Consider the following 23,094-nt stretch of genomic DNA (forward strand, 5'->3'; position numbering starts at 1 on the left):
CTAAGCCAGTTCCCAATACACACTCTGTACTATGCAGCCCAGGACATATACATGGCTGAAGCAAAATAAGGCTTTTCCTGCATTCCCTGCACGTATTGTGTATCTCCAAGTTCCAAAAGCTAAGGTAGAAGTTATTCCAAAAATATTGAGGTTTCAGAGCTGAAACAGTATCCACATATTGCAGCTTTTTTCCCCTCTGTGTATATATCCTTCTTATCAAGAAATGTTAATGAGAGCCCTGCACAAAACTACATAACAAATAAAATAGAACTACGTATTTTTTAATAGTCATTCTCCATATCAAACAGAATGCACATGGACATCTGGTGAATAATCACTGGAAGATATGGCAGAATAATACCCCAGTTCTCACAATTTTACAAATCACTGAACCAAAAGGAATGTAGATGACTCTTCCTCTCCTCTTTACTTTCATAAATTAAATACACAACCTGCCCCTTCTGGAAAATGCTCACCACATTTTAAACAGTCATAATGAAAAACAGAAGGCCAAAGTCTGGCTGCTCTTAAATGTGTGTGTTCTGCAGAGAGCAAGAATAAGGACCATTTCCTTTGTCTGCCTGTCTCTGGTGACAGCTGAAGCCTGCAAAATGGTCAGACTCAAGAGCCATGGCTGCAGGCTCTGTGCCTGAAGATCCAATTCCGTGAGCCCTATGACTGCACCGAATCTCATTAACCATTTCAGTCCCGAAGGACATCCATGGAAAGAAGAAAGGAGGAAAAAAATACCATTTCTATATGAGCAAAATGTGATGAGAAAGGCTGCGGAGTGGAGGGGTGTGAGCTGCCCTTCTCCCCTAATGCTCTGGGGGGCTCTGAAGGCTGATCGGAAGAGGTGCCATAGGAGACCTCGGATGCCCAGGGACCCCCTCCGCTGCCTCCCTGGGCAGCAATGGGGACATCTTGGCCATGCTGAGGAAGTGTCAGCTAGGATCCACAGAGAGATCTTAAAATTGTTTTATAAATTGGATAGAAATATGACATACTCATAGCTAATGTACATAAGAATTACCTGAATGCAAGGCAGACACCCAAATAACAACTACTTTGCTCTGTATGTGTACAGCACTGCTGGATAAGAACAGCCACAAACTGTACTGAAATGTACTTTCCAAACAGTAATCAAATTTGCTTAATTTATATTCATATCCCTTCTGGAACCTATTTCTGAAAATATCTGGGAAAAGTGCATCTTTTCAAGAACACTCATCAGAAGCAAAATTCTGCAGTAATCCATGACAAGAATATGCAGGGTTTGAAGTTGAAGCTTTGCAGAGGTCAGATGGTGTCCTGGGCAGGTACTGGGCAGGAGCTGCCACTTGGGTGTTCCTCTCTCACTGGGACTCTGCCTGAAGTATTCCTTTTGTGCTGGAAACACTTGATGACTGCGTGGAAAAAGAGGAGAGGCTGAAGCAAATGTAAATAATTTACACTACTTCAGGAGGCCAACTGTCTTTCCAGGCTGCAAGTAGCTCAGTGAAAGGCTGAGACGGGTGAGAGAAGCATTTGGTGCTGAGCGATGGATTTGTTACCTCCTCTGCTCAACAGATGGAAACCTATGGGGAGAGCAGTGCACTCAACTTTGAGCTCACACTCCTTGAGGAACAGCTTGGAGAATGGAGAAGCCAAGGGTAATGCACAGTTTATGGAAGAGCATGAGAGAAAGAAAATGCTTCTTCCATGCTGAACACATTTACAAGAGCTGAAAGGAGAAGAATGAATTCTCCAAAAATGCCAACATGGAAGTGAGTAGGACTTGAGTTTATTTCTAGGGAGCTCACCGAATCCAAGCATTAGATATCAAAACAATGATAAAGGGACACTTTAAAGTACCACTGGAAAAAAATAAATTCCAAGAGTTGTACCCAGTGAATAACGAAACATGAATAAATGGTGCATGCAGACCAAAGCAACAGGTCCTGTATTTTATGAATAACAATTGCAGTTATTCTGCTAGTATAGAAACTTGCAAAATGTGTTCTTCATTACGTTTAGAACAATCCATATATTCAGTGTCTATGGGAAAAAAAAAAAGTGTTGGGGGATAGTGAAAACTCTGTTGTAAGTACAAATAAATACAGGGCTTTGGCTTCACAGTATGTGCTGTTGCAATATATTAGGTTTGTATACACCAAAGGAGGATCCAAGGTTCCATGATCTTTAACATCACCCGATGTTAACTAGCACAGCAGGTTTCACTGTGCTTTCCTCCTCCTAGCCATAAGGAGCAAACAGAAGGCACCATGAGAGGAACCTGCTCTTCCTGCAGCAGACTCCAGGCTTGTGTTGGGGTGGCTGTCTCAGATTCTCCACTGATGCGATTAAGGTGTGACGGAGGCAAAAGTAGAAGAGATTTTTATTAAACCATTCTCTTCCCAGCATTTTCTGCCAGATAACATTCTTGGAAGCCAGGTAATGTTAGGTGCTTGTCTACTTATACCTATATAATACTCTTGTCATTGCAGATAGACCCATCTTCAAATAAGCTTAAGGGTAAAAGGTGTATTTAAGAGGACAAGGAAGACAACTCTACTTAAAAGGAAATCTTGGAAATGGAAGATTTAAATGTTAAATATACAAAATATAGTCAAACAGAAACCTGTTATTACATCCAGACAGAGAAATGCTGGTGGAGATCTGACAATTATGGCTTCGCTAGACAGGGAGGAGATGGTGTGGTAACTGAAAGAAGAGTACTTTTCCTCCCAGAGTAATACCACCCAATGGACTGCAGTCATTCCCGTGGAGAGTGATAAAAACAAACAGGTTCTGCAAATGCAGTGTTTATTTGCGAACTCAGTCATGACCCGTTAAAAAGACGGAAGAAAGAACAAGAAACTTTAAGATCCCTATGGCATCATTTTAATCCTGCTCTACACATCTCACCAACTACAGTTAGAGCTGTAATGGGAAACATGAGCTCTGGAGTATAACACTGGGAAGGGATCCCTTTTACCAAGTAATTGATGGAAGCAGTGAAAAGGCCTAGGCTGAGGTATGATGATTTTTGGGTGCATGAAAACATTTGAAAGAAGAGAAATACATTAAATTGACACAGATTAGCAAGTGGACCCTGAATTTTTCCTTTTATTTTTATTTTTTTAATATGTCCACAACAGTCAGTGTCTGAAATATAAAACTCCATCTGTGTTTATCAGACTCAGGCTCAGGCCATGTTGACAACTGATGATTGCCATCTCAGCATGACCCTGTAAGATTCTGGAAGACAACAGAAAAGCAGAGAAAAAGACAGAGTAGATCTTAAGCAAAGAACATCAAAACTAATGCCATTAAGAATACAGTGTCCCAGCAAATTTTTCTTAAGTGTTTCTTTCCCCTGCAGGCAAGTAAAAAAGAGTTGTACAGACTTTGAAATCTCTTTTAAACAATAACAAGGAAACATTAGTCATTGCATAAATGAAAATATGTCATATAATTATATAAATTGAATCAAGCTCCTAATGGAATGTTATCTTTGCTATCACTAGCACTTAAGTAACATTGAAGTTTTGTTGAATCCAAAGAAATCAGGATTCCATCCTTAATTCTACTTTTTCCAGTGAAATTATAGGGCCGATTTTAAACCCTTCTGAAGCTATCAACAAAAGATAGAACAAAAGTCTGTGGATTTAGTGGGAGCAGGTGGTAAACTGACAAAGTATAAAGGTGCTAGTTGAAAATATACAAGAGTGTTTCCAAAAAAAAAAAAGTGTTTTAACATTTGAGCCTTTTGCTGCTGGAGTCAATGGGGGTTTGTCTCAAAAGCAGTCCTGATCCTTTCCAGACCAGCAAAGCAGAAGAGATCGTGTAGTGAATAGGCAAGCCACTGCTGCTGAGGCAAGTTTCTGCATGAAAGTTATTCTTTTGCACTTAATGTCTTCTAGGCACTGCCCCTGCTTCTTGATTCATATCTTTAGAGATTATCCTTGCATCAGAAATAACTATTGATGAATAATATTGAAGGATATTTCATTAATCACTCCTTAATTAGTCTAGGTGAGGTTGAAAACCCAAATTCACTAGTGGATGGTGTTGCATCAGATTCAGTAACTATTAGTTGTCCTTTTGCAAATTTGTCCTTCTTTTCAAAGAAGTGGAGAAGAGCCACATGTACTTACTCCACACAAGCTTCCAAACTCAGAGACTACACTGAGCAGTCAGTGGTCCCTCCTCACACTGAGAGTCCTTGGCATCCCCAGGAGTCCTTCATGCAAGGCCATGCGCTGCGATGGTGTCTGTATCAATCACAGCCAATTCTTCCGCATATGGCAATGCTGGTGTGCTGCAACTGATAAATAACAGGTGTTAAGCACAAAGGAATGCAGGCACATAACAAAGGCTGCATAGGGTTAAAACAGTGGTATTTTGCTTGCAGCTGTCCACAATAAATACACATAAGTTCATTTTTTGCTTAGTTATGTATTCATCCACCTGTTTTCCTGAGAGTGCCAGACATTTTGTACTCTGATTATTACCAGGTCCTAACCAAAGTCCATTTAAGTTAACACAAAATTGCTGTCAGTGATCTCAGGGAACTTGGACAAAGCCATATGGACCTGTGGAGTCTCCCTATCAGATTTCTGCTAAAGGTTCTCATTTTGACTTTAGGAGAGAAGAGCCTTGAGGAAAAAAGCTACATTCTTTATACAAGAGACTTGCAGATTCTGTGCCATTCTTACCTCCGATGCTGCTCTTATGTTATTCCAACTGATATCTCTGCAGAAGCATGAGTCTATGGAGAACCCAGAGCTGTGGCCCCAGCCATCATTGCCCTGCTCACCCCAATTCAGATCTTGACAACACTTTCTTTTGCACCCAAGGCTGCTTCACTTGCAGCAGAGCATTGGCCATGAGACAGAGGAAGAGTTGCTGCCACAGAAACAAGCACCCTGTTTTCCTCCTTCACATCACTACTCTGCTTCCTATTGACATCTTTTTCTGATGCTTGTGGCTTTCTACCTTCTTTTCTCTGTCACTCATCTTACCAGTTTAAAACTGATGATTTTATGTCTTTGCAATGAAGTAAGGTCACGGTCCTACAGGCATGGTTAATCAATGAATCCATAGGCAGAATGTCTGATCTCAGGAATGTAGGCTTATGAGGAAAATATCTATAATTTAGGAATGCTGCAGAAAACTTCACATAGAGTGCACAAGATTTACAAACAATCAAGCAACCCACAAAAAACAACAAAAATTGGGGAATATTAGAGGAAAGTTCACAGGGACATAATTCAACAACACTGTAGATAACCAATAGCACAGTATCAAGTATTACAAGCTTTCAATGAAATTTAAGGTTGTTTTTATAAATCTGGAACTGCATCACATAATTTATTCTAATCTAATCAATTAATAATCCATTTAACAGTGTAGGCCACCATATCATGAAACCTCACCTCTTTTTATCCTTCATTTTCCCTCATAAACCAGTAAGAAATTCTTGAATGTGACACTGCCTGGCTACTCAGAATCCTTAAATCTCATGCCTAGTTTATAGCTAAACTACTAGATAATCAGCATTGGACTTATCTTTTTTTATTGTTGGTCTGGTATTTACATTCAAGATGTTGGCAAATCTTGGTACAGAGGTGGTGAAAATGTGGTTTGCATTTAAAAAATGAGGGCTCATTGACTTTCTACACAATTACTTTCTCACAGGAGCCTCTTGGGATGGAGTTCCTTCTTGGCCAGGCTTCAGGAGGTGGGTGGGTATGATCAGGTGATAGTGTTGTAAGCAGTATGTGCACATAGCAAGAAATAAGCTTCCCAGTTTCGGCAAGTAAATGGAAGAAGAGATGACAGACTTTATTTCTTTAACATCATTTTACTTGCTTTTTTTTTTTCTTTCACATTTGTGTAGTTATGTTAGCAAACCAAGCTAAAAAAATACGTCGTTTTCTTCTCCTTAATGTTGCAATTTACATTATCTGTAAGTGTAAATCCACCTATGTAAACTATCAGTAGCTAGGAAAAAAAAAAGGAAGATTATTTCCTCAAATCTATATGGAATGCAAATTATGCAGTATCTGCTCCTAATTTCATATGGTGAATCAAGATGCATTTTCTTGTTACTGACAGTTTTTCTCATGGTGCTTTTGTGATCATTTCAGTAAGAACAGCAGCTGAGCTCCTTCAGTGTCAGGCAGCCTCAGGTCCTTCCATCACATCCTGATACAATGAGGCAACAATTGTCACCCAGATCCTGCACGGATCATGCAGATGAGGCTAGAAGTACTTGGCTCTCTGCAGGCCAGATTGGTCCCTCCCTGCCTCATTCACATCATTTCTTGCTGAGTGCTGTGTGATCCAACTGCAGATCAGAATAATGCCACTGAGTTTATTTTTTGGAAAATGAAAGAGCCACCCTGCCCTGACAGTGGAAGCTGCACTATGATTATTTCAGCAGAGAAGCACAGTACAGCATTTTCTGCTTCTAAAGACTGCTGCAGATCCATGGAAGTCTAATGATTTACTCACTTTTTTTTAGGGATAGACACTTCACACTTCAGAACAGACTACAAAGCCCAGTTATAGATATGTATTGCAAGATATTGTATGAAAGTAAAGTTTACACCATAGAACACATATTGCATTAAAGTGCAGTGGTCATATGTTATTATATAGCTCCATTATCATATTATTCTTGTGAAATAATATAAATATTGCAACATTCATGGCAAAATTAAAAGTCTCTGATGAAGTTCTGGAAATAGGAAACATGACTAGAAGAGAACTTCAGGTATCAGTGAGAAGTAATTTCCATCCCATCCCATGTGAAGAGAGCTCCAAAAGCTGAGTAGGCTAAAAGAGAAGAGAAAGCACGCATCTGTGCAAGCCTTCCCTAACTGATTTCATGCTGCTGGAAGAAGCTTGGTAAAAGTTAGTCAGACACCTGGTCAGAAATAGTTAAAGCTGATACCAAGGAAAAATGGAGACATCTGTACACAGAAATGATTCTTTGCACAAGTACACAGACTCTGGACCTGAATGCATTCCAGCCTTCCTTGTTGTGGCCGAGAAATTTTAAGAGCCACATTTTCCTTTTAAATTGATGTTCAGAAGAAAAAATCAAATAGGACATCCAGGAAAGAACCTCCTGGGAGTTCTTCAAAAAGTAATGCTTTTTGCTGGAGTTCTCTACAGCAAGTCAAATAGTATGCACTGAGAATGAAAGAGGTGATTAGCAAAGAAAAGGAAGGGATGCTTAACTGTGATGAGCCAGTATGGTTCCCATGCAATCCACAGAAATGACAATTCAGACAAAAGGAAGACAGAGCTAGAACTCTGTTTTGTATTTTCCTTTGATATATAAATACATACACATGAGAATGAAGGCAAGTTTTTAAAAATCGTATAACTATAATACCTGATGCAAAACACTGCTCAGTTTTAGGGGCCTACTTTACATCATAAACCTTACGTATGGGAGTTTAATGATTGATTTGGCTCTGTACTCGAGACAAAGCCTTATTTCTCAGAAGCATCAGCCTGTGCTGTAAAGGGACTCCAAGTTTATGGGAAAAACATGCGTAGCAGAAGCACTCTGATTTTACCATCAGTGATCTGCTTCAGGAAAAAAGTTCTGCAAAGAAATATTCCCCAAACTTAATGAAAATATAAAGCACTATTTCTTATTAAGCCTGGACTTTTTCTGGTGAGATTATCCCATGCAGTAAATTTGGCAAGAATCACCCCTGAAGAAAAACATAATTGGTTTTACTAAGCACTGTTAAAAATGTATTTTAAATCTAGTATATATTTGTAAAGTGAGATGAATTTGGGAATACATTTCTGAATTTTGCAGCAAATGCTTCTCCTCACAAATGAGCACCCAGAATCACTGCAGTGTAAGTGGACATCAATAATGGAATACTTTCTGGGCACTAAGCAAGAATTTATCCTTTATACTGTACTATTAATGAACAAAAAAAAACATAATAGAATAAGCTATGAAGTAGTAATGCTGCAAACACGATTTCTGTTTTATCTAATACTGCTGCGAGTGTAGATCCTGGTATTTTAGTTACCATTAATAGGAAAATTAAATTCCCAACACTTTTATAGTGACTTCAAAGAGTCACTAAATCTAGTTCAGCAATGTAAATGTTGACTGCCTGTTTCTATACTGTGCTTGGTATTACTGTAGGTCCTGAGGCATCATTAAAAGACTTTGATATTGAGATTCAAAAGGGGTGAGTAATTAAGGATACTTTTGCCAGAATATCAATCCTCTGTTCTGACTCTTCATCATTTTGCACCTGGTCTACTCTGTTGGAAATCCGTAGAGTCAGTGTAAAAGATTACAAAATCAGGATCAGGTTGTTCTAAATCTTTTTATCAAGGCATATGAAATGTAAGACAGGAGACGAAATAGTCATTCCCATTGTCTTGTGAATCTGGTGCTGGGCTGGATTCTAGCTGTCTTCATGCAAATTTTTCAGATTTGATCCCTTTCACCATTAAATCATGATCAAAGATGAGCTCTTGTCCTGTGGAATTCATGGACTCAAAGTCACAAGAGCTATCACATGTAATGTGGATTCTTTGAAAAAAGATAACCATCAGTAAATAGGACATGGCCTCGATTTGTCTCAATGTTCATTTATTTTTTTTCAGGTATCTGCTGGAATTCATTTATCAAGAGGCTGCTCTATGCATTTTGCTGGACAGCAAATGCACAAAAATATTTTCAAACTAAATGCAGATGGTTCTAATCCACTGATAATTCAATCTACATGCATCCCTAGCTTTAACATGAACCAAGACATCTGTAAAATGTTAGATACATTAGAAGACACAAATTCACAAGTCTAGTTTTTGACCAGAGCTGAGCCAATCAATATGACTTTATTTCTTTGATCTTTATGTTTTCTGGAATAATGGCAGGAAACCAAACAAAAGTCACCACAAAATCAATCCAAGCCATAATTCAGCCTTAAAACTACTGGGCACTCTGATTAGGGGTTTTGCTGCTGACAGAATGTCTCAGTTCGCCACGTGCATTCCAGCGGCATTTCAGATTTTTCTGCAGAAATGAACTTAGATGATAAACGGCACTTGCAATCATTTAGCAAGCTGTAGGAATGTTGAAAAAGGAAACTTGTCCTGCATGCATATGTGGGCCTCCTTTCTTTTTAAAAAAATAAAATACAGGTCAATTTTTCTTAAATAACTGGTATAGATGATACAGGAACTAAACACAGAAAGAATGCTGAGAAGAACAAAACACAACCAATTTCAAGTGCACCAAAAGCATTTTATTGATACTGAATATTCATGTTATGTTCAAACCGTGCTTATTTCATACTCTCACATTCCAGATCTAAAGTGGTTTCACTAACATTTACATATTACATTAAAAAAAAAAAAGAGGACAAAAGATATTTTTTTCTTGAAATTCCTTTATTCGTCTTGCAATTTTTCTCACATTTGTGAGACATATACTTTTGACTCAGTATTTTCACCATCCTGCATTTATTAACATGAGAACAAGCTAGGTAGGAATGGGTGTACTCCTTCTGTAATAGGAGAGCATTTTCATTTTCCTTTGTGACCTTGTTTTTGTAATGAGCAGACAGAGAAACTGGTACTGTCCACCAACTACTATCCAGACCTTAGGGCAGGACAGGAGCCCTTGATAAGAGCTTGAGACTACACACTAAGGTGACCCAAATGTAGTTCTACACTCGCTGCCTGAGGTACGCATGTGTTTTCAGTAGTATCCCTTTTAAACATATGGGCCAATAAGGCACTGGAAACCTGTCATCACAACCAAATTTACCTGAAACTCATATGTTCTAAATAGCGATGGTTTCATGTCAATAACAAACCAACATCTACTAGTGCCTGATGATGCTTTTTGCCTTTTCCACCTTACTGTCATTTGCTGTCTTCTCCTTCACAAACCAGAGGACCAGTTACTTCTCCCACGTTGCTAAAATATGTGAGGCAACCCCACCCTTTGATCCACTCCAGTGTTGCTGTTGCAGAATGAATGGAAATGGTCTTACCCAGGTCAGTACAAGTAACCCTTCAGATAGTCACAGCTCTAAAGCATGGTGGATGTGTGACATAAAGTAGGAGGGACAAGACCAAAAAAGAAAGCCCTTTCAGTGCAGATCTCTTGGGCTATGAAAAATTACTTTAAGCACAAAATATAACAGCAAACGTGGTGAGCCAGGAAAAATAAGAGGAATAGATCATCTTCCTCCTCCTTATGTTATCACCCATTCTTTCCCAACAAGAATCTAGCTTGACAGTCTTTATGGAAAGAACATTTAAATCTGATTTTGATCTCTATGAATTTTAACAGCTGGAACAGTAAAAAATAGAACAGCTCACAATTGGTTTCTACATGAAGAAATGCTGGAGATATCTCTAAATCCTTTGATTTGGCAGAGAAAAGCAGTATGTATTGCCAATATACTCTGTCTGATGCATCTTTTATTCAGAAAGAAAATGTATTCGTTATCATGCATACTTCAACCATAGAATGCAGAGACAAGGAAAGAGAAGGAAATCTCTAAAAGTCTTCCATGGGAGCAGGGAGAGCATCTCACCTTTGAAGTCACTAGGGCTGTAAGAAATCTTGATTAAATCTGAAACAAAGAACCTTCAGAAAATCACCATTGGTTGTGAACTGAGTCTGGAACAGGAAATCAGCCTGGCAGGGCCGTTTGAGCCCCCAAAAAGGTCCTTATATCCCAGAGCAGAAAAGTAGATGGTAAAAGAATTAGCAGAGTAAAGAGAAAAACACTAAGTTCAGCTTGGAAAAGGACTGGGTTGCCTGATTAGAAATGTGTAAAGGGATCTACAGAGCATATGACAACTGTGTATTCAGCATAACGTGCAAGAAGAGTAAGAAAAATTTTCACATAAGAATGTCCATCAAAGCAATAGGACTGGAGAATTTGCTCAACAACAACAACAACAACAAAATACACTACTCATAACGCCACAGGAATGGTTAACTCAAGATATTTTTTCTAAATTTGACACAGTACTATCCCAATGTACTTGTTTTCCTCAGCTAGGAAGCCCTAAGGGAAGCTTGCCCTTCTCACAGTTTAAGTTTTATTTCCTTTAAAACATATTAAACCTTTGTAGAGATGGAGCTGCAGGATTAATTTTGATGCTTTGAATTACCTGTGGAAATCTTACCTCCTTTGGCTGCTGTTTAAAGGATGAATTCATGAGCACCTGGATATTAAATGAAATTTTGTCTTTAATGCCAGTCTCGCAACTTCAGCAGTATTAGTTCTTGAATAATGTTTTTCTTTCTCTTTTGCAAAGCCTTCCTTTGCGTGGGACTCCATTGGTGCTCAGGCAGAAAAGTTCTCATACCTTGCTTCTAGTCCAATAGATTTTCTGCATTCAGTGATAAATCCTGGGGGGCTGTGGTCCTGACACATGAAAGATCTCATCTGAGAAGTGTGTCACAGAAGGAGACTCCTTCCTATTCAATCCTATTCATTGTTATATTTAAAGCGAAATAAAAAGACTGAGTTGCTCCAGGCACTCACCCCTGCCTTCAGCATGATTTCTCAAACACTGTAAACCACAAAAAAGGATGAAAGGATACCTCAGTGCCAGGCCAGAGAGACTTGAGCCATGAAATACCTTTCTAGGATGAAAATCACAGATATCAAGATCACACATCAAAAAGAAAAGGTAATTTTCAACTTTCTTATGTTCTCATGACCAATGAGAAAATAGGTTACTCAGGAAATTATTTAAAGCCTACCCATCAAAGCAAAGAAAGCAAAAACCAGGTTTGGTTGTACACTGTCTCTCTTGCTGCCATCTACTGTTTTCATATGGAAGCATTGAAGATTTCAAACACTGTACCATGATTTTTCCTCTGACCTACTACATTAACCCTGCTTACAGTCTGGCAAAATTTCCTGGACCATGCAGATGCAGACGGATATCATTCAAGCTGTTATACTAACTCCATGCTTTCAGGAAACAGCAAACAGAGCTCTTTCATTTGCAGAGCTGCTGGTACTGGAGATGTCCACGCAAATCGACATTTCTTGTGAGCACCTGCAGGAAAACCATCCTCTGGCAGGAAAGGCTGATGCTGGCTGCACACCAGAAAGGCTCCACAGAGGTTACTCTGTTCATTCTATGTGAGCTGAAGGGCACTGGGAATACATGAAATACTTCACAGAAGTGAGGAACCGCAAAAGCCGTTGTGCAGCTACATCTAGAGCCATCTCTACATGAATGCTGCATGAACATCATTCCTGTGTTTAATAAGAGAGATAAGCCAGAAAGCTTTTGGAAGCTTATTTCAGTCTGTCTTTGCTTGGAAAGCACCTGGCTAATTTTTCTCATTTTCTTCAAAAGGAGAACCTAAAGTAGCTCATGGTGATATTCCTGAGTGTTGTGCTCTCCCTGAAACATGGACACTCTGTGACAGAGGCAGCTCCATTTTGTAGCATTTTCCCTTTATGCAAGGGAGCATCTGTTCTGTATAGGATCAGACCACGTTTCTTCACTTTTTAAACGCAAATATATAAACAAAATTAAGGGCAAATCTTATTTTTTCCCTATTCTTCATTTAAGAAGGACAAATTATTAATATGACCTGGATTTTTTTCCTTTATTTCCACTGCCCATTCTGGGTTGTTGTTTGTTTTTTTTTTTTGACATGAATTCCCATTTGGGGCATAGTGGAAGGTTGGCCACTTCTGCTGAAAAACAAAGGATGCAGATTAATAGGGGAAATAATGTATTCATCCTAGTGTATTATATACTTTCTATAAGTAAGTTTTAATTGGACGACTTGCATAAATGGAATGTAAATGTCTCTACAGCACAGCATGTGTCTGGTGCTTGAAAAGGCAAAGTTCAACTCCTGATGTCATTAATCAGGAGCTATAATTTGTAAATGTAGAGTAGGTAATGGAAATTAAAACAAATGTGCTTTATTAACTAATTCTTCAGGCACAGGTAAATCTGTCTGAAAATGAGTTAATTCGCCCTAGCTAAGCACTGTGCCTTATTATGTCTAAGTTAATAATCTACTGCTGTTCACTGCAGAAAATCTAACTCCTCTAAGGACACACATCTAGGGACTGTAGTGCAAGACAGAAACTTCACTTTCAAGTCTTTACAAATTTGGTCTAAATAAAAATCACCTATCAGCCCCATCACACTATCTGCCTGAAAGGCTTTGGAGGACTTATGAAAGCAGGAGATATTAAACTGAGACATATGTTTTGATGAGCATTAAGAAATCAGGGTTAGAATTTTCATTTTCTTGATCGGTAGCAATGCTCCTGACATTATTCATTCAGTAAAGATATAGTCAGATATCTAATCATACTTTGCAAGTGATGCTGAAACCATTTTTGTACGATCTCTCCCACAAATACATTAACAGTGTGTGTTCAAGAGAAGATCTACTTCCTAGAAGAAGGCAGCAGCCTCCTTCCTACATCTACCTTTTCTCGTGGAGAAATAATGAAAACGTCTATTACTGTAGGATGGAAGGTACCAATGCCCAGATACTCTATTGTGTACCACGGTACTGAGAGCAGACTTTCCATTTTGTTTCAATTTAGACTGTGTTGACCTGTATTTTGCCTTCATTCTTCAGCCTGTGCCCCTGCATTAACATCCGTGTTGGTGTTCTCAGCCTGTAAAATGGGGGAAGATCTCCATACTAACATTATCCTTTCCAAAAGAAAACATTGCACACCTGCCACGATAGGTAATGACTGGGCAATATAGTGGTTGTCATGGCTTAAAAATGCAGGAATGGAAATCGGAAAGAATCCCGAACTCCCAGAAGCAAAAAGGCCAAAGAAATGCAAAAATTTACTGTTGAGTATGGTGCAGCTGAAAGACAATAAAAGATTCCTTAAACTGGGCATAACAACAGGACAAAAGAAAAACAAAACCTCCCAAAATGTGTCTGTTTGGTTTTATTATGGGATCGACTGCAGTCTGCCAGCCTGTTTTAAAATCAACATTTCACAGCAAGAAACTATACAGTAATGTATCACTTCTCGGCAGGCACTTCCTTTCACTGACAAATGGTTCAAGTGGAGTGATGGCCTAAACAGAATTACACAGAGGGGGGATGGCATTGATGAAGAAGGATCTATGTGAGTGCATTTATTTACAGATACATACACGTGCACACAGCATATTGTTTGGACCAGCTTGTTATTGTGGAAATTATCTGCATAAAATGCAAAGCTACAGGAGATGTTTTAAGTCAGGAAAAAAATAATCTGATTGTGATGCTAATTTATTCTGTTCCCAAGAGGGATACCCATAACCCCTTCAGTCTCAAAATCACCACCTCTTCCAGTGGTTTTAATGCATAGTAGTTAGCATCTCTAGTTAGCACCACTAGCTTTACCTTTTCCTAATTTTTCTAAGTAGGAGAACAGAAAACAGATCTCTCCAAAGCTCACCACAGAGCTCCCAACTACAAGCTGAAGCACATTTTTTCCTGAGGCAGGGAATAAAATGCACCCTAATGTAAATGGCTGATACAATGCCAATGCACCAGTTTATGCTTCAGCTAAATTCTTAACTTAGCACTTATGTAAGACATTAGACTTTTATAGGGCTTGGACCAAGGTATGAATTTCATGGGGAACTCACTAATTTGAGAAAACAACTGAGTGTGCTCTTTGGTATGAGAAACCAGACCACGTATCCATTGGGGAGAGATGAAGGAAGATAAGATTCTATTTTTTCAGCTTTGTGAAATGTTTTTCAGATTTCCTGACTTAAAGTAATCTCAGTATCAACAAAGTTCCAGAATAAAATTTTCAACCTGCTCTCTAGTTAAAATGCTGAGCCTTTCCCCTCCTTAGAAAAACATTTCCAACTATCTCTATTACAACTCTGCCAATTTTTTGAATGCTTAGAGTCGCACTACATCTGCTTATTCCCCACCAGGGCTGGTGAATGAATTAGCACTAGAGGTCTGCTATTTTTCTCTTATCCAGTAGTTACAGTTCTATGAAACTGCCATTTTAGAAATACATTAATTCAAGGATGTCAAATGTAGCTTAAACTAACAGGTTTTGTAGGTTCTACATTTGAGCCAAAATGCATGCTTAATGAGGACACCAGGAAATTATGCACTTCTTGCCAGAGTTTCATTAATAACTCGGGATTGCAATTTTGGGGTAATCAATGTAAAACAGCAAAACCAAGTTTGATTTTTCAGAAGGTGAGTGTTCTGCATTTCCTCCAAATAAAAATATATATTGGGTTTCCAAAACAGAGACCCAAAAAACATTAGTATGTTTTAATAAAAAAAGAGCTTTTTTTTTCTTTCTCCTTTTCAGATTATCATAAAATTGCATTTATCCTATGAAATGAAATATTTCTGAATATTCAGGAATGACTCTGCAGACTGTGATCAAATCTATTTGCAATAAGCTGAAATAACTAAACTTGCAAAAGATCAGCTCCATATAGCTCCAAAAGTAAAATCTGACTGAGGAGATTTTTTTGCCACACTAATTAACAACACAGTAGTGGCATTATAGAAATAAGACTACAATCCACCCTGCTACAGAGTCCACCTAGTACATAGTTTAGCCTCTGAAAACATGCCTGTAAAATTTGATCTTTTTATTTGGGAAGATAGTTTCTTTGGATATCTTAAACAAAATGGAGGACCATCGGCAGAACCTTAGGTATGCCTTCACTTCTGACTGCTAGGAATAATGTAAAGAGTTTTAAGGAATTGGAAAGACTTTCATTTTTTCCCCTCTCATGCACTACCAAACGCATTTAGCTGCCCATTCACTTTAATAAACACACAGCAGAGGATGCAGCTGGGAGTCTTTGTCAAAATCACTGAAGATAGCCACAGTACTTAATAAATTCAGTCCCATTTGGATAGCCCGATGCCAGATTTAATGTAAACACTTAATTAACAACAACACTGGCATTTGGTTCAACAACAGTCAGCGTCTGCTGCTACCTGCCAGGCTATAATCAAATGTCCCCAGTTCTGCTCAAGTCCCTGGCATGACTCTTGTTGCTTCCCATGGCATTCGGCATTGCAGGTGATTCATGCCCTCTGGTCATGTATAGGGGAGGAAAAATCCCAGCTCAGAAAGGAAACCTCCAGACTCTGTGCTGGAGGTAAGGGGATTACCTTCTGTAAACCAGGAAACAGTAATTTAATCCACCTCTAGGTCAGGCACCAAATTATTTTCCCTTACATCAGTGACTCCTGGGAACTTCTTACAAATGCAGCCTCGCTTGGGAGAATTACCAATAGGCCATGCCATATGGTAAACCAATAAAATTGTTCCTCTTCAGAACAGGGCACCATAAAGAACCCCAAATACCCTCAAAGGATCAGCAGCACCACATTCAGGATATGATCCCTCACTGCTTCAGCCTCCTCCAGCTGCTGGGCAGAGCTGCTTCCAAACTACGTGCTGCTTCCCCCTGGGTTTGCAGGTGGTGCTGGGCTCCCTGCCTCCTGGTCAGCACTGGCTGGGGCTGCTTGCACCAGGAAAGCATGATGGAGGACATTTCATTCCATGTTTCCACTCTGGATCAGGAAATCATGCACCAAGTACTAGGAGATGAGTAGAGTGGGAAGCAGATTTCTCATTCTAACGGGCAAAGTGAAGGGGCTCAGAGGCTCGGACTCTCAACTGCACGTACAAGAATCTCAGCAATTTTGTTTTGTTTTAATCATTTTTCTGTGTTTCCTCAGTGAGAAGGTGGTTAATTACAATTTACATTCAAGCCACCAAAAACTTTAAACAACTCCCAGGCTGAATGTTGCCAAACTATGTCAATTAAAAATAAAATAAAATAAATACTAAGGTATTCTTATAAGAAGCACAGTTCAAAAAACCTGTGATCCAAGGAAAACGTGCCAGAAAAATGAAACAATAGGGGAAAATATCTTATTTCCTTCAAGAGCAGAGTAAAAATCCTAGGAATGCGTTCAGCCTTTGCTGAGTGCTTCACGGCGACCTCCTTCTGCAGGTCACATTTTCCATTGCTCTCCTAAGTAAGAGGAGACTCCTCATGTATGCGTGGGCCCCAGCACAGCCCCAAGAGGCTCGGCCAGGGATGGGGCATCTACCACCTCTTTGGGCAACCTGTGCCAGTGCCTCACCACCCTGACAGTAAAAAACTTCTTCTCTATATCCAATCTAAATCTCCCCTCTTTTAACTGGAAACCATTTCCCCTCGTCCTGTCACAACAGACCCTGCTGAAGAGTCTGCCCCTTTCTTCTTACATCCCCTTTTAGATACTGACAGGCCGTTATCATGTCTCAGTTACTCACTCATTTACTCACGTATCAGTGAGTAAATGTCTTTGCTTTTTAATTTTCTTAACTTTATTTGGTTCCTGAACTCCACAATGAAACAGCTTTATTTTTTTAAATGTTAGTATTTAAGTTTGGGTTTTCAATGCTACCTGAGCACCCTACCGTGCTTACAGCAAGGCAGTGGAGAGCTGGCTCTCTCAGCAGCTCTACCTTGTGGTGCGGTGTTGTGCAGGACCCAGCTAATCCAAAGCATTTGAGCTCCAGCAGTAATTAAGCATCTAGATAAGGATCTGTTGCTGCTGCCTTCAGCTCTGTGCCTCTCTTTCCCAGGCTAAAAAGTCCGCGGACACGGCTGCGAGCAACAGCAGCGCTATGGGGCAGCATCTGCCCCCCTCGCTGCGTGCACGAGAGGAAAGCGCTCGCACCACAACAGGATGTTGCAACGGGTACGCAGCTTTTCCTGGCCAGGGTGAAAGCAACGCATCGCACAACTTGGCGGCGTTGCTTAATGCACGAGCTCTTATGCAGGAGACGGGCCGGAGCGCAGCACGGCTGACCTGAATTTCTGGTTCTGCTTTGTATTGCTCCTCATCAACGTGCGCGGGGCTGGAAGCAACGGGAGCAGCCCGGAGCGGGGCTGCAGCGAGGAGGCGGCTCGGGGAGCCACTTTGTACGGACGAACAGCTCCAACGGCTGCTAAAGCACTTCACCCCCAAATTAGTCTGAACCAGTGATTCCATAGCTACCTAAGGAAATCCCAGCTTTGATCGCTGCGTCTCACAAACGGTCTCACAACCCCTGAACGCAATCCGAGCAAACGCCCAACAGAGAGGCTGCGGGTGCCGCTTCTCAGGCGTACGGGCGTCAAGGACGTGGGCAGGAACGGGGCGCTCCCGTTCCCCTTTGCCGGCCGCTGAGGCGGCGGCAGGATTTTTCCCCGGGGGCAGCCGGGATCGGCTCGGTGCTGCCGGCAGCGAGGACGGCCCGGTCCCCGTCCCGCCCGCAGGGGAAGCGGCGGCTGCCAGGGCGGGCGGAGTCGGAAGCACGACAGCACGGGGCGCTGGGGCGGTGCTGGCGGCGGCGGGAGGAGCTCGGCACTCGGCACCGCGTTAGGGTCGCGGCTCAGCGACGGAGCCGGGCAGCGCCGCCGGCCCCGCAGCAGCAGCAGCAGCAGCAGTAGTAGCAGCAGGAGGAGCCGGAGCCGCCCCCCACCGAGCGCCGGGAGCCGCTGCTCCGGGCGGCCGATGAGCGCCGGGCTGCGGCGCCGCTGCCGCCGCTCCGCGGGTGAATGAACCTGTCCTGGACGGCGACAGCGGCTTCGCCTCGGGCTGTGGCACCAGCCTTCCCCAGGACAAAATGGACGGGTTCGCCGGGAGCCTGGGTGAGCGGCTATGGGCAGCGCGGGGCGGAGGGCGGGACGGAACGGCACGGGAGGGACGGGACGAGCCTGGCTCCGGGCGGCAGCCCGCCCTCCAGTCGCGGGGCCGGGGACCGGGGGCGCGCACCTGCGGCCGGGCCGGGAGCCGCTGAGGGCAGCGCCGGGTTGCTGGCAGCGCCAGCGGGAGCTGGAGCCGGAGGAGACGCGGAGCTGAGCGCGCAACGCCACCCGCTCTGCGGCGGGAGGGGAGGGAAGCGAGGAGGGAGGGAGAAAGAGAGAGAGGGAGGGGATGCCAGCGCGAAATCTGGTCAGCTTCAAACCATCTGTTGCGAGAGCTCCGGCTGCACTTGCCTCCTTTGTTCTTTCCTCGCCGTGGGCTTGCTCTTCCCCGGAGTTACTTACTTGGGCTTGGCTGGCTCGTTCTGCTTAATGCCATTTTAGTTTTGCTCCGAGTGCGGAGGGACCTCGGACGGCCGGTGCCCGGCGAGACGGCTTCGTTCCCGGGACGCCCTCTGCTCCCAGCCCGGGCCGGCTCCGGGGCCGCCTTCTCGGGGCACCGCTCTGCTCGGAGCGCGGGGGAGCAGCCCCTGCCCGGAGCTCGGCGTGCTGCGCTGCGCCCGAACCCGAAACTTCTATCGCTCACCCGCCTCGGTGCACCCGGGGAACTGACAGCCTGTGCTCTTTTCGGTTTCGCTAAGACGACGGCAAATTGTCACCGCGTAGTTTAGGAGAAACCTTCCAGCAGCCCCTTTCTGAATGTTTCAGAGGATAACTCGCATATAGCGTGAAGCCGTCCTACTTGAAAGTATAACCTGACGTTATTTCTACATGTAAGAACTGTAGAGCTCGTGCATCTTAATTTGTTTTCGGTGGCACAGCTCTGCCTATTTGGTTTGCAGGACACCGAGCAATGTGCTGCCTACCTGCAGCCCTTCTGTGCCAGCCCCAGTCCTGCTGCACCCACTGCAGCACCCAGCCCCCCTCCATTTTTGGCAGGAGAATAAATCTGCCCCTCTAAAAATGACACGGAGTTAATTTTACAGCACTTGTGTGAAATCTATAATAATAGGGAATAGTTCTCGATTTTCTGGAAAAGTTGACTCGTTTCAATAGTGCTGAGTGTGATCCCAACCTTTAAGGTTTCTGAAATGTCTGCTCCCACGTTTTGGGCACCTGTCCAAACCAAACTGGTGCACCATAATGAACAGTGCACTTCTTTAAAATATACTTTTTTATTATTTTTTTTTTTTATTACTTTTTAATAAACCTTGGCTCCTGGCCTGATCCACTCTCCTTGCCCAAGTAACTTTTCTGATTATTTCATATCTCTCGATCAAAAAGCGACACGGGGAAGAATTGCGAATGCTCTATTCTCATTTTTCACTGGGAAAATTGTGCCCGTGGGTGATGTATGCAAATATACCTTGCTTAATATTTATGAACCTCTTTACCCAGTGGTGGAATTGATCACCATATCAAAGAGCACCCGTATGCCTTTAGCTCAGGGACTACTGCCTCCTATGAGGTCCTTATTCAGAAATAACTGTTGGAAGTGTGTGTGGGAGGGGAAGACCCCAACACTGATTTTGAAATCACGAAACACTGTTGTCCAGCTTGGAGGCTGTTTGCAGAGCATCGTCTCAGTCAGTGCTGCGCATGGAGGCAATGCCTGCTTGGGGCATCCTGCTCCCCTTACTAAGGCAGGCTCCATCCAGACCTTTAATTTGTTTCACTGTTTGGTCAGGCAGGCCCTGTTGATTTTATTACAATTTAATGAGGATTAAGCTCAGCTCAATCTTTTAAAGTGTATGTCATGATATTGTTAGTTGGCCTTTGATTTTGATTCTGTAGTAAGCATCAGTGCATGTTGTTTGCAGGATGTGGGCTGGGAGAGTGTATCCAAAGTTTCAGGCTCCAAAACACAGAGCTCTGCGTGCCCCCATGCTCCCAGGTTCAGCCGTGCTGCCTGCTTGGTGCTTTGTGATCACTTCTTGTTTGCTGCTGCTGGTAACAAGCGTGTAACATGCACAAAGATGTGCGAGTTGTTTGGAGACTTTTTTTTTTTAAAACATCTCTAATTAAAATCTAATGGCTTGAATTTAATCAGCTGTCTGCTAAGCGCCTTTTAGGAAGGCCATAAATTAATGTAATTTGGAGTGAAACGTAAAAATTAATTGCCATTATTGTTGGCAAAACTGTGCTATCTCTGTATGTGCGTGCTTTACCAGTCAAGCGAGCTTATTAGGGAGCAAGCTGTCCTTTTAATGCCTCCTGTCATCATCTGGAAGGCAAAATGTTATTACAGATTGTGCCCTCCAGCACAGGCAGAAATACCTTTTTGCATGTCTCCTGCAGTCCAAAATACTTCCCGCAGCTGTTTTCTTTTGGCTTCCATACTAAAACTTTCATGAGAATAAAGAGATGAAAGAAACCATTTCATATGTAATTTAAAAAATTGTTTTAGTTGTTGGTTTAGGACATGCTTGTGTAGCAATGTGTCAAGAGTGGAGCCATCCACTTACTGTAAAGAGTAAAAACAAATAAATAAAATAGGGCATTATTAGTTAAGTTCCACAGCTGAAATGGGTATTGGCTTGCTCTTTTGATAAAGCACTGAATTATTTCACATTTATTGGGCCTTGAGTGCATTTTGATTATTGCTACTAGCAAAGCAGTTACTGAATCCCATTCGTTAGGTCAGGTCTGGCACACTTCACATCTAAGTGTTTCTAACAGAGTGCTCACTGGGAGCTCAATGAATTGAGGGCTTGGTGAATTCTGGCCATCCACTGTTTAAGATGCATCCCTTGAGGTGAAGGAATGTGCTTCTGAATAGGAGCAAGAAATCCAGGGACTCGGACAGGGCTCTTGGGCTTCTGCCTCATGCCCTTGCCAAGACACAGGCACAGCATGGTGGCTGGTAAGGTTGGCCAAGTTCTTTTGCTTTGGGGTCCTGATCAAAGCAACCCAGAGGCAGCATCTTCATGGGAAAGAAAGCATTATTAGTTCCACCGACAGAAGAGGACTGTGAGGTTCTGGCAAACAGAGTCAGTGTGAGAAATAGTACAGCTGAGGCTGCCAGCAGGCGTTGCCTTGTTTTTACCATCTCTCTTTTTCATGGTACAGACAATTGCCTCGGTCTCCTCCACTGTCATGCTCCCACGAGAACTGGTGGCCCAGCAGAAAGCTGTAAGACTGCATTGTTGGCAAAACTGTTGGTCTTCTAACTTTAATTTTCACATCCCATCCAACATTATAGTGTATAGTCAATCCTAGCCTGCCTGCTTGCCCATGTGTTATATGAGTTTGTCCATAAATTGGCTTGCTAGAGGGTTGGAGAGGTTTGCCAGCCCTTAGGTTGGCTTTACTGTATTGTAAACCTACTGAAGTGTAGAGAGAGAGAAGCTTTTCTTGGGCCCAAATCTTAACTTTCTGGGACTGATACTTTCTTTGGAGTAACAAATCATAGAATTGTAGAATGGTTTGGGTTAGAAGAGACCTATAAGACTATCCAGTTGTACTCCCTGCCCTGGACGGGGCTATCCCAGGCCCCATCCAACCTAGCCTTGAGTGCCTCCAGGGATGGGGCACCCACAGCTTCTCCGGTCAGCTGTGCCACTGTCTCACTGCCCTCTGAGTAAATGATTTCTTCATCACATCTGATGTAAATCTTCCTACTTTCATTTTAAAACTGCACCCCTTTGTCCTGTCGCTGTCTTTTTCCCAGTGCCTCTTGCTGGAAGGTCTGAATACAAAGCATTTGCCACTGTGTTAATTCTCTGGGTCAATTCTCAAGCCGTCCATTTAATAGCCCTCTTATTTCTGCAAGGTTAGCTGGCTATGGTACAAGATCCTTTAAATCCCACTAGATTTAGACTCACAAAGAGTAAGTCGTGGGATGTTCCACGATGGACAGTTTTCTGCTGTTCATAGCTGTTGCATTGTTTTCTGTTCTGAGAAGGCTTCAGCTTGTTGAGCTCTGTAACAATAACCAATTGTAACTAAAGATGTGGAAGCCTTCATAAGATGCATTTAAAAAGAGTACGTCTGTTTCCAAGTTTGTCACCAGAATGATAACAACGTGGCATGAAGAGTGTTGTAGGACTGTCTCCAGCAATGAGGTCTGTGGGAGAACAGTAACTTATAAAAATAAACAAAGAGCTCGCAACTTACAAACTGTAACCATTGGTTCTGTGCGGGAGGCTGGAAAGCTTAGAAATCACTCCTCTCCTGAAGTTTCAGGCAAAGTAATTAAGAGTTAAAGGGGAAAAAATATGGTTAAGTTCATGTCTTTTTTTTTTTTTTTTTTTTTTCTTCCCCCAGAGGAAGAGAAAACAGAGGAGAGTAGTAATGGCTAAGGGGGATGGCTTTGCTCTTCTGTTGGTGCTACAGGAGGGGAAGCTGAGAAAT

The 23,094-nt window shown here is 42.1% G+C and overlaps 1 protein-coding gene and 1 long non-coding RNA gene across 2 annotated transcripts in view; one reads left to right on the forward strand and one right to left on the reverse strand.

Moving 5' to 3' along the window:
- Positions 1-2,724: 2,724 nt before the first annotated feature.
- LOC146544903 (uncharacterized) lies at positions 2,725-19,350 on the reverse strand. Its single transcript, XR_014881971.1, has 3 exons — positions 19,087-19,350; positions 4,140-4,309; positions 2,725-3,240 (listed from the first exon to the last, which is right to left on the reverse strand). It is a non-coding gene; the product is annotated as an uncharacterized LOC146544903 (long non-coding RNA).
- The window catches only part of EML4 (EMAP like 4), a 151,128-nt gene continuing 146,382 nt past the window's right edge, over positions 18,349-23,094 (forward strand). Inside the window, exon 1 of the mRNA XM_085219333.1 lies at positions 18,349-18,687. Coding sequence (XP_085075459.1) covers positions 18,663-18,687 — 25 coding nt within the window. The 5' untranslated portion in view covers positions 18,349-18,662. The remainder of the gene's footprint in view (positions 18,688-23,094) is intronic.

Source organism: Meleagris gallopavo, chromosome 2 (genome assembly GCF_905368555.1).
Source record: "Meleagris gallopavo chromosome 2, MGAL_WU_HG_1.1, whole genome shotgun sequence".
Taxonomy (NCBI): Eukaryota; Metazoa; Chordata; class Aves; order Galliformes; family Phasianidae; genus Meleagris; species Meleagris gallopavo.